The 11,957-nt window shown below is 56.5% G+C and overlaps 1 protein-coding gene across 1 annotated transcript; it reads right to left on the reverse strand.

Annotated features, from left to right (window-relative positions):
- Positions 1-4,546: 4,546 nt before the first annotated feature.
- On the reverse strand, positions 4,547-11,497 carry LOC116794578. The gene is given in 4 exon segments (XM_032703350.1): positions 4,547-4,582; positions 4,861-7,579; positions 7,581-7,690; positions 8,978-11,497. Coding segments are annotated over 4 exon segments (5,319 nt in total). The 5' UTR covers positions 11,432-11,497.
- Positions 11,498-11,957: the final 460 nt, after the last annotated feature.

The following is an 11,957-nucleotide window of genomic DNA, read 5'->3' on the forward strand; positions in this document are numbered from 1 at the left end:
TCACAGCTGTAAACATCACAGGTGTGTAAGGGATCTCAGCTGCATTGGGACAGTTGGAAGAGAAGTGACCTTCCACATAAGAGCAGCCAGCCTGAGGTTGAGCTCATGACACCAAGAAAGGCAAGAGTTGGGAACACACAGAAAGGAACAGATCAGGTGTAATAACATTTCATGGGCCTCACTGTTCAGAAGCAGCTCAGATTACATGGTACCCCATCAGGTACATGCAGGTGTTATCTGTGACACTTGATAAGCAAAGGAATGACCATGTCCTTCTACAACCTCACACACAGAGCTCTCCTGTCTTCTCTTTGCTGCTACACAACTGGCAGCTTTGCTTGTGACCCTCTCATCACTGGCAAAATTTACCATGAGATGATAACCAAGAACACCAAGAAGGGAGGCACGTTTGTCTGCTCACCACCATTCTGAGAAAAAATGGAAGGATTCTAAAGTCCACAAAATTATAAACCACCAAAATAAAAGAGGAGTGGTCGTACAGCAGAGAACGACTCATCAAAGGAATGACTAAGAGTGAATCTTCTGCCTTCTTTTACCACACACACTGTTCCACACACTTACAGCTTCTGCTTAGGTCTTGGTTACATCTATTTGTCCTGACAGTAACAGAACTCAAGGACATCTTCACATCTCCAGCCTTTCACACCTGCTGTTACATGAACAAGAGGCACTAACACACCATGCATTGCTGAATGAAGCAGTGCTGATAAATACAAGGAAACCTTCTGACATGTCAAACTAAGAAACAAAACCCAAAAATATAAATCAGAGAAGCAAAGCCAGGAAGCATCAGAAGACAAGGGGTGATCAGAGAACCTCACTGGGAAACCTTCTGGACCTTCACTGGAATTCATCTCTGCAAGCACTTGGAAGTCACTGAGATCTCAAGTTGCAAGTGCAGCCCTAACATCTTACACTGGACTACCTAGTTATGGGATTCATTTTAAGAAAGAATCCTCAGCTCTCAGCAATTCTCCCACAAATATCAAGCACTTTCACAAGCTCAACCTTCAGAGAAATTACAACAGATTCCCTTTTTGCTTTTTCTTCATATTCCTCACACACAGAATTGTGCCCGAGGTGGCTGAAGGAAGTCTTTGCTGCCAAACCACAGACACAGTTTCAAAGGCAGGAGCACTGGCCAGAAATGGGTAAAAAAGACCACGACCTCACAGGAAACAAAGGTCTAAAAGAAAGTCTGATTGCAACTATGAAGAAACTCTACATCACTCTGCTCCGCGGAGATAGAAATGGATAATAAAAATTTCATATAGGAAAGGTAATTCATTCTACACATTCCATCATGGTTCTACAAGCACAGTTTTTCAGGAAATGCTTGATTGCTGGAGGACTCCTCATTACCTTTCAGGACAGGGATACCAGGATCAGAGGAAACATGGCACAGACCTTGGCACCAGGCATGAAATCAAACCACTGATCAGTCAAACCCACACTGACCCAACCATTTTCCTCACTCAAATCCAGCCTCTCCATCTCCTGGCTCTGCATTCACAACCTTTGGTTGCACCATGGACAATACCCCACTTCTGACTACATGGCAGCCCCAGGGAAAAGAGCATTTCATTCAGTCCCATTTTAGGGAAATAGAAACTTACCAAAGGATTTGTCTTAGCTGATGTCCACCTTCAGGCTATGGAGAAGAACTTCTCTCCCACCCTGACAATCACAAGATGTCTTTTGGTGTTTCACACTGAGTGAAGGAATCAATACTTGGAAGAGACCTTCAAGATCATGTAGATCCAACCCTCAGCCCAGCACTACCACAGTCACCCCTAAACCATATCCCCAAGTGCCACATCCAGAGGCCTCTCAACACTTTCAGAGAGGGTGACTCCACCACCTTCCCAGTGAAGTTACTCCAATGTCTGATCACTCTTTTCGAGAAACAAACAAAGAAAAAAATCAAATATCTAATCTGGATCTCCCATGGTACAGCTTAAGACCATTTTCTGTTCCTCTTTCCCTTAAGACATGGCAGAAGAGAACAACCTCCACCTCACTACAACTGCTTTTCAAGTAGATTGGTTGGAAAGGTTCTTTCAAGGTCATTCAATCCCCAGCTCCACCATGGGCAGGAACACTTTCCACTAGACTAAAACACTCAAAACCTCATCAAAACCTCACCAACCAGAGAAATAAGGTGCCCTCTGAGCTTCCTCTTCTCCATACTAAATAACTCCTATTAGTTCAGGGGAACTGAGATATCTGAGCTGCTCCTCAGAAGCTTCAACAGCTTTGGTTTGTTCACAGGATTGCCAGGCACAAGCAGGACCAGCTTTACTCCTTGACACAAAGCAAACAAACAAAGAAAACACAGCAAGAATGAGAAACCACCAGAAGTGTTTGAAGCACAGATTCACATTTCAGATTGTGTCAGCTCTGGTAGGAACACAAAGGAAACTGGTTGGTAGGAAGCACACAGGAGACTCACACAGGAGCTCACAGCATAGACCCCAGACACACTCATGTCTATGGCTGTGGAAAAACAAACAAGTTTGGAACCACAGCTGTGGCCTCATCCAACAACTGGAACAAACTGGACCTTTACACCTCTCTTTTAGCTGCTTCACACTGTGTCAGAGTCAACTCCTGCACCAGCCTTTTCTCTGGACAGACAGAACTCTTTTCTCTATCCAAAACCCACATCACAGGAAAGGTAAATCTGCAGATGGACAACATTACAAGAAAAAGTTGCACGCACAACTTTTTAGACCCCAAGCATCACAACAAAGATTATTCTGCTCATTCCAATAATTTGAATAACTTCAAAACGTTATACAGATCAAAAGCAATCAGCAGCTCAGTTAAAAACCCAGTCATCAAATATCAGCTCAAAGGGAACATCACACATGGGCTCTTTGAAAGCTCTATCACCATAATGTAAGATGTACTGAACCCAAAACTTGGCCATTTGAGTCCAAACCATGCAATAGCAAAAAGAAGATTCCTTCTGACTATTTTTCAGAAGGCCAAGTTCCAGCCTTGAGAATCAACAAAACACAGGCCATGTCTCCACCAGCACCTCCTCACACACAACACACACAACACTCTCCTCAGACTCTTCACAGCTCTCATGGTTATCAGAGGTATTCAAAACTGACAGAAAGACCCTCCCAAAAAAAGAAAAGCTGTTCAGACAACGTCTCCTTACTGTGGATAATATTTGACTTCTCACCCTTGGCATGTCACAAGCAAGAGCATTTCTTACAGTGACAGCTGAAAGAAACATGTCTCTGAAAGTCTCTCTCTTTCCAGCTGTAAACAGGAAAGGCAACAAATGTAACAGGCAGGCAAATAGAACAGATCTGATTTTACACACACTATCAGAGAGAAAGAACGATCTTCAGGTTATCAAAGAGCAAAGCAAGAAATAAACACCTGCAGAAAGGAAGAGATCATGACACACTATTCCCAGTTACGTAACTAAGACTAGGCAATAATTCCGGTGTTTAGGAAGCATTGAACACACAGCTTGCGTTCCCCCGAGCTCCCACATGACCTTTGTCATAACTATATAATAAAGCTCTGCAAGTACACAATTAGGACAACGTGCAAACACATACAAAGAACTTCCCAGGGCTGGAATAACATGTCTTCCCACCAAACAGTTTGGGAAGGAAAACTTCACATTGCATGATACTAGAGGTGGGTAAAGAACAAGAAAACAAGAAAAGCATTCCCTTGTGTCCTTCAACAGACCCACCTGCACAGCTCCCAGGACTCAGATTTCCAACCCTTCTCAACATCCAGGGTGTTCATTGACCCATCTAATTTATATAGTATGTAATGCCCAGTTTATCAGACCATTTCTCTTCACATCACTGTCACACAGGTATCTTTATATATCAGTGAAAAAGGAGATCCGTTTGTCTGTTCACTGATCATCTGTGAGGAAACCTCAAAGTTCTAAAAGGAAAAGAGGAGCAGTGCTCCAGTGAATGTATGCAGACGTTCCCAGTGGGTCAGTGAAGGTCTGTATAGGGGCAATCACCCTCTCCTTACATCTCCCTCTGCACCTTGGGTCTCTCCCCTCACACTCACTCAAGGCTCTTGCCATGACATGTATTTTATAGCCAAGGCACATTTAGCCCCATTTCACATGGCTCAACCTTAAAAGACAAGAAATCAGCAAAACAGCCCTGACATTTCCTCCTGCATTTCCTCCTCCACAGGCAGCCACCCACAACTGGTTTTGACCAGTCACTTTCAACACAATCCTTTCTGTTCATAACAGGCAGACAGACATCATCAAGGGACTGGTTGTTGCCCAGCCTATTTCCCTACAGGAAACACAGAGGGCAAAGTATGGATGAATACAAAGACGTTTCCTACTGACCTCCATTATGGATCATTGAGACACATGAAGGCTACAAGAGTACGAATGATAAGAAGCAGAGCTACATATGGTAAAGTTCATATTGCAATCTAGAGAACCTCACCCAAATCAAGTGCATGTGCCATTGGGAAGACACCTGAACGTGCAAAGAGCGCAAACTACAATTTGCTAGTGAGGCAACACATCTGTACAGAAGACCGAGCACTGAAAGAACACGGGTGTTACACGTCAGGGCACAGAAAGCACTTGGTGCATGATGAAAACACGAAGCCTCGCTCAATCTTCCAGCCACCATCAGCCTCACTACACCCGCCTCCCCAGCAACCTGGAGCACCGAGCAAGGACCCTACGTCCACCTCCTACCAGCCCACAGAGTGCCAATGCACGAACCTCTGCCAGCTTTGTCAGCAAACTTCCGTACACAGAGAACAAAGTACGGCAGGGAAAGAGCAGCAGACCACAAGAGGAAGCTTCGCAGATACAGTTTGGTCAGAAGAACTCACCGGGAGAGGGGCGGGGTCCGCCTGCTGGGCACCGGCAGGTTCCTGGTTGGCGAGCAGCGGCGCGGGCTCGTCGGGCGGCGGCCGGGCCGGCAGGGTGTGGCAGCAGCTGTCGGTCGAGAAGCGGAGGTGGCTCTTGCGCGAGTCGTCCGTGAGAGACACGTCGTGCGAGTAGGAGTGCAGGAAGGCGCGCACGCCGTCGATGCCCACGAAGTGCGTGGCCGGCACGCCGCGCAAGGCGCCGCTGGCCGCCGCCAGCAGCTGCTGCTGCGAGCGCCGCCAGCGCCGCAGGCGCAGCGCCAGCAGCAGCAGCAGGAAGGCGACGAAGAGGCACGACACGGCGGCCACGGCCAGCACCAGCCAGCGCGTCAGGCTGCCGCCCGCCTCGGCCGCCCCCGCCTCCGCCTCGGCCCGCGCCGCGCTGCCCAGCTCGGCCAGCAGCTCGGCCACGCTGTCGGCCAGCACCACGCTCAGCGTGGCCGTGGCCGACAGCGCCGGCCGCCCGTGGTCCTTGACCAGCACCACCAGGCTCTGGCGCGCCGCGTCGCGGGCCAGTGGCGAGCGCGCCGTGCGCACCTCGCCGCTGTGCAGCCCCACGCGGAACAGCCCCGGCTCCGTCGCCTTGGCCAGCTCGTACGACAGCCACGCGTTCTGACCCGCGTCCGCGTCCACCGCCACCACCTTGGCCACCAGCGCGCCGGCCTCGCTCGACCGCGCCGCCAGCTCCACGCCCGCCCGGCCCGAGCCCGACGCCGCCGCCGCCGCCGCCGGCGGGTACAGCACCTGCGGCGCGTTGTCGTTCTCGTCCACGATCACCAGCCGCACCGACACGTTGCTGCTCAGCGCCGGCGAGCCGCCGTCCTCCGCCCAAACCCACAGCCCCACCTCGCGCACCTGCTCGTAATCGAACGAGCGCAGCGCGTACAGCGCGCCCGTCTCCGCCTGCACCGACACGTACGACGACAGCGCCGAGCCCCGCACACCGCCCTCCCCCAGCCGGTACCGCACGCGCGCGTTCTCCCCCCAGTCCGAGTCCGTCGCCCGCACCCGCAGCACCAGCGCGCCCGCCACGTTGTTCTCCCGCAGCCGAGCGCTGTAGCGCTCCTGCAAGAACACCGGCGCGTTGTCGTTCACGTCCAGCACCCGCAGACACAGCACCCTGCTGCTCTGCAGCGACGGACCACCGCCGTCGGCCGCCCGCACCGTCACGTTGTACTCCCACTCCTGCTCCCGGTCCAGCTCTCTCGCTGTCACCACGCGGTAGTAGTCCTCATATGACTTCTCCAGACGGAAAGGGATGCCTCCGTCGAGGGAGCAGCGCACCTCGCCGTTGGCCCCCGAGTCTCGGTCGTGCACGTGCAGCAGGGCCACCACCGTCCCCGATGGAGCGTCCTCCGAGATCTCGCGCACCGCTGAGGATATTGTCAGTTCGGGCGCGTTGTCATTCACATCTGTCACGGTGATCTCGACTTTTGTTGTGTCGGAAAGGTCACCGCCATCCCGTACCTGAACCTCCAGTTCATGTAAGGATATTTCTTCGAAGTCCAAATAGCCTTTAATGGTTATTTTTCCAGACTCAGAGTCCAGGTGAAAAAGTTCTGACTCTCGGTCTGAAATTTTGTTGAAACTGTATTTCACGTGCCCGTTCAGACCCTCGTCTGCATCGGTGGCCGTGACGGTGACGAGCACGGAGCCCACGGGCACGTCCTCCGGCACACGCACCGTGTACTCCGCCTGGCTGAACACGGGCGCGTTGTCGTTCGCGTCCAGCACCGTCACGCGGATCCGCGCCGTGCCCGTCCGGGACGGCTCGCCGCCGTCGCTCGCCCTCAGCACCAGCTCGTGAAACGCCGCCTCCTCCCGGTCCAGCGCCTTCGCCAGCACCAGCTCGGGACGCTGATCCCCGCCGGGGCCCGTCTGCACGGCCAGCGAGAAGTGCTCGTCACCGCTCAGCTCGTAGTTCTGCAGGGAATTCCGTGCAGAGTCTGGGTCGTGAGCCCTGGGAAGTGGAAACCGCGACCCCGGGGCTGTCGTTTCGCTTATTCTCTGTTCCAACTCAATATCCTTGAAGCTCGGGGCGTTGTCATTAATGTCCATGATTTCCACTTCGATTCCGTAAACCTTCATTTCCCCCTCCACTATCAGCTCACAGCGCAGCACGCATCGCTCCACCAGCCGGCACAGCTGCTCTCTGTCGATCCTCTCGGCCGTCACTAAATGTCCCGTCTTCCCGTGCAGGGCAAAATACTGCGTCCTACCTTTGTCCAAGAGGCGGATGCCGTGGTCTCGGAGCTCCGGCATTTGCAGCCCCAGGTCGTTGGCCACGTCGCCCACGAACGAGCCCTTGGGCATCTCCTCGGGCACCGAGTAGCGCAGCTGCCCCCACGCCGCCTCCCAGGCCGCCAGCAGGACGCCCCAGAGCAGCACTCGCTGCCGCCGGCCCCAGCGCCTCCCCGCCGCGCACATCTCCGCCGCCGCACCGCCGGCACCGCAACACCGCCGGCAGATCCCCGCCGCCGATCCCCGCTCCGGCTCCCGCTCCGGCTACGACTTCCTGCTCTCAGCTGCTGTCGCCGACCTTTCCGCCTCGCTGTATCACGGCTCCGCACTGCAGGGACGATCGGAAACAGACCACTTCCCGACTCGGGAATCCAGCGATCCAGCGATCGAGCCGGGCCGCAGCGGGCGGGGCTGCAGCGCTCCCACCTTCCTCTCGCTCCTCTCGGTCAACAGCGGCGCCCGCAGCCTCCTCCCGGCACTGCACGCACCGAGCGCCAACGAGACATGCCCGCCCTGCCTTGAGCACGGGAAGCTCAAAAAGACGGGACGTTCGCAGCGGAAATGTCGGGTCCAGTACAGCGGAGACCTGGGATTATGTTCTTTCTACCGCACGGAAAAATATTGATGGGATTGTGATAATCTATAGATACAAAGTTCTTTTCATATGGCTTGAAGAGAATTACGATTCTACTCTCCTAAGGCAAGAAAGCACTTGTTCCCTGCAACTGCAGAGCTTTTTGTGCCATTCGTTCTCCAGGGTTTTCTCACTGAGCATCAACACCCGAACACCTCCAGTCACAGTAGATTCCCAGACCTAGAGTAATTGCACATAGCAACGATGAAGATTCCTCCCCAAAAGAAGCCAATCTAGGGGCTGCCCTTCTGTCTTGTACATCCGAGGCTGCTCTGAGTCACCCTGCATTACTCTCCTCCAACCAGTACTTCCCAATTTTTCATGACATCCTAAATGTAAGGCCCCGCTTTTGCATACAGCTTAATGCTCCATTCTTGATCACAGCCTTAGCGAGAGATGCTATCAAGCATTTTTTAGATCACATTCAATCTATCTGTAGAAAACCATCTCAGGAATGGAAAATAAGAAAGAACCAAACTCTGAATGAGAAATAATCACAGAAACAGAACAAAGAAATAAACGTCTGCTAAAATAAACTGATCTCATCATAGCTTGCCTTTTCTATAGCCCACTTACACCAAAAAATGGGACGGCACAGGGGGGAGGTAAGCATATTCCTTAGGGAAGAATAGCTCCCTCTTCATCTAGCATGTTTCCTTAACATGTCTAAATAATAAACAGATTGCAGTGCGTCTACACGGTAAAAAAGGATCAGAAAGGGAAAATCTCATTACTGAGCGTCAATTGCATTGCCAACTCCACCATGTGGAATTAACAGATCTAAGTATCCACCTTCACCGTGACTAACTCATAATATTTCACACAACACAAAGTTTGCAGAAAAACCCGAGCAGTTGAACAAAGAGGTTCTGTCTCTACGTTTCTGCGCTGAGAGAAAAATTAGAGAAAGCAGACCGCAGAAACAGATCTTTACAAGTCCTCTACGGTTTTCTGCAGCATAAGTTGAACGACAAGAACCTCCCAACTGAGCCGACATCTGTGACAGCTCATAAGGCAGGAAATCCAGATTTGCAACGCCTGCTGCCTAAACGAGGCAGAGTTATTACTCGCACCTGTGGAAACAGTGACGGCCACTAACTGCACCAGAACAAAGCCAAAGAGCGCAAAGCCACATGCACACCCCTAGGAAAACCTCAGACAGAAAGAGTGAAGGGGCTTACAGACCTGGAGTGCGTCGGGTTCGGCGGGCGGCTCTCCCAGGACGGCGCTGCTGCTCGGACTCGGCTTCTCGCAGGGCTCCCCGGCCACAAGCTCCTCCGCGGGCACGATGGGCAGCGGCGGCGGCGGCCAAGCGGCCTCGGCGGCGGCGGCGCGGGGCGGAGCCGCCACGCACAGGTTGTAGGAGTAGGGCAAGGTGCCCTCGCAGAAGTCGGCCGGGAAGGCGGCGCCGGCCAGCGACAAGCGCTGCGCGCCCAGGCAGCGCAGCACGGCGGGCGGCCCGGCCCGCCGCAGCCGCGCCAGCACCAACAGCGCCACGCTCAGCACCAAGAGCGCCGACAGCAGCGCCAGCGCCAGCACCAGCCAGAACTGCAGCTCGCCCGCCGCCTCGGCGCCCGCCGCCCGCTCGCTCAGCTCCGGCAGCGCCTCCTGCAAGCTCTCGGCCAGCACCACGTGCAGCGTGGCCGTGGCCGACAGCGCCGGCTCGCCGTGGTCCTTCACCACGGCCACCAGGCGCTGCTTGGCCGCGTCCCTCTCCGACACGGCCCGCGCCGTGCGCACCTCGCCGCTCTGCAGCCCCACGCGGAACAGCGCCGGCTCCGACGCCTGCACCAGCTCGTACGACAGCCACGCGTTGCGCCCCGCGTCCGCGTCCACCGCCACCACCTTGCCCACCAGGTAGCCGGCCGACGCCGAACGCGGCACCACCTCGAAGGCCGAACCCGCCGAGCCCGGCGACGCCGCTCCCGATGCCGGCGGCGGGTAGAGCACCCGCGGCGCGTTGTCGTTCTGGTCGAGCACGAAGACGCGCACCGTGGCCGTCGAGCTGCGCGCCGGCGACCCGCCGTCCTGCGCCCGCACGGCCACCGCGAACTCGCGGCACTGCTCGTAGTCCAACGAGCGCTGCGCGTACACCGCGCCGCTCCGCGCCTCCACCGACACCAGCGGCGCCGCGCCCGCCGCGCCCGCGCTGCCGCCCGACAGCCAGTAGCTCACGCGCCCGTTCGCGCCCGCGTCCGAGTCCCGAGCGACAACGCGCAACACCAGCGCGCCCACCAAGTTGTTCTCCCGCACGTACGCGCTGTACGACGCCTCCTCGAACACCGGCGCGTTGTCGTTCACGTCCGACACCTCCAGCACCAGCTCCCTGCTGCTCCACAGCGACGGGCTGCCCCGGTCCCGGGCCACCACCGTCACGCGGTGCTCGCACGCCTGCTCGCGGTCCAGCGCGCTCGCCGTCACCACCTTGGACGAGCCGCCCGACGACGCCACGAGCGACAGCGGCGCCTCTCCCGACAGCTCGCACGACACCTCACCGTTCTCGCCGGAGTCTCGATCCCGAATTTTCAGCAGGGCCACCACGGTGCCGACTGGTGCGTCCTCAGATACGGGGCTCAACAGCGACAGGATCTCGATGTCGGGCGCGTTGTCATTTACGTCCAGCACCTCCACCTCCACCTTGCAGTGCGCCACCAAACCCCCACCGTCCTTTGCCTCCACTAACAGAGCGTAGCCTCGCGTGTCCTCGAAGTCCAGCCCCTCCTTCAGTGTGATTGTCCCGCTCTTCGCGTCCATCATGAATTTTTGAAGCACCTTGGCCGGCATTTTCCCGAAGCTGTAGGTGATGTGGGCGTTGGTTCCGGAGTCAGCATCGGAGGCGGAGACGTTCAGCACCGTCGAGCCCGGAGGCGTGTCCTCGCGCAGGCTGGCGCGGTACCGGTCCTGCGCGAACACGGGTGGGTTGTCGTTCGCGTCGGTGACGTTGATCCAGAGCTGGGCGGTGCCGCTCCGGGGCGGGTCACCGCCATCCAGCGCAGTCAGCATCAGACGCAGACTGTGCTCGCTCTCTCGGTCCAGCGCACGGTGCAGCACCAGCTCTGCGAACTTGTTGCCATCCTGGCTCTCCTTCACCTCCACCGCAAAGTACCCGTTGGTCTCCAGCTCGTAGCCCTGCAGGGAGTTCCTGCCCACGTCCGGGTCCTCGGCCACGCCCACGGCAAATCGGGCGCCGGGAGAAGTCAACTCGTTGATCTCCATCTCGAATTTGTCTTGCAGGAAGCGTGGGGCGTTGTCATTCACGTCCTCAATGGACACCTCGACATGGAAGACGTTGAGCGGGTTGTGCACCAGCGCCTCGAAGCTGACCGAGCAGGACAACGACTCGCCGCACAGCTCCTCCCGGTCCAGCCTCTCGCTCACGTACAGGTTCCCGTTCCCCTCGCTCACCGTGAAGTATTGCTTGTCCGCGCTGAGGCGCAGCTTGCGCGCCGGCAGCTCGTGGGCGCTGAGCCCCAGGTCCCGGGCCAGCGGCCCCACCAGCGAGCCTCTGGGCAGCTCCTCGGCCATGGAGTAGCGGAGCCGCTCCGCCGCCGCCCGCCAGCACAGGCCCAGCAGCACAGCGCCCAGCACCAGCGCTCGCCCGCCGCCCGGCCCGCCGCTCGCCCTCCGCCCGCCCGACATTGCCCACGGCGCTCGCTCGCCAAGCTCGCCAGGCTCCTGCCGCTGCCCTGCCTCCCTCGCAGCCGCTCCGCGCGCCCGACAAAGCGCCCGACAAAGCGCACCCAGCCCGCCGCCGCCTCCAACTCGGACGCCTCTGCTGCCCGCGCCGCGCCGCCTCTCGCCTCTGCTGCCCGGGCCGCTGCCGCTCTGGCCCGCACTGCCCGGACGAGCCAGCAGCCGCCGGGGACAGGACGCACCGCCGGCCGCCGCCGCGGCTCCGGCAACGCTCGCCGGCGGCCAACAGCGGCACCCGGAGGCGCCGACACAACACTGCAGCCGCCTCACGCCCGCCACCAGCGGGGACCAACTTTGGGCCCTGCTGGGGCTGCACCGCCCATGGGGTCTCTCCTCCATTCCAATCAGCAATCAAAGCAGGAACGGCTTAATGTGCTTCCTAAGGCCTTTGGAACTGAGATGCGCTGTCGGCTGCTTTTAGGTCATTATTGCAGTGAATAGTCAGAAGCAAATATTCATAAATATTCATAGT

The sequence above is a fragment of the Chiroxiphia lanceolata genome, chromosome 15 (assembly GCF_009829145.1).
Source record: "Chiroxiphia lanceolata isolate bChiLan1 chromosome 15, bChiLan1.pri, whole genome shotgun sequence".
Taxonomy (NCBI): Eukaryota; Metazoa; Chordata; class Aves; order Passeriformes; family Pipridae; genus Chiroxiphia; species Chiroxiphia lanceolata.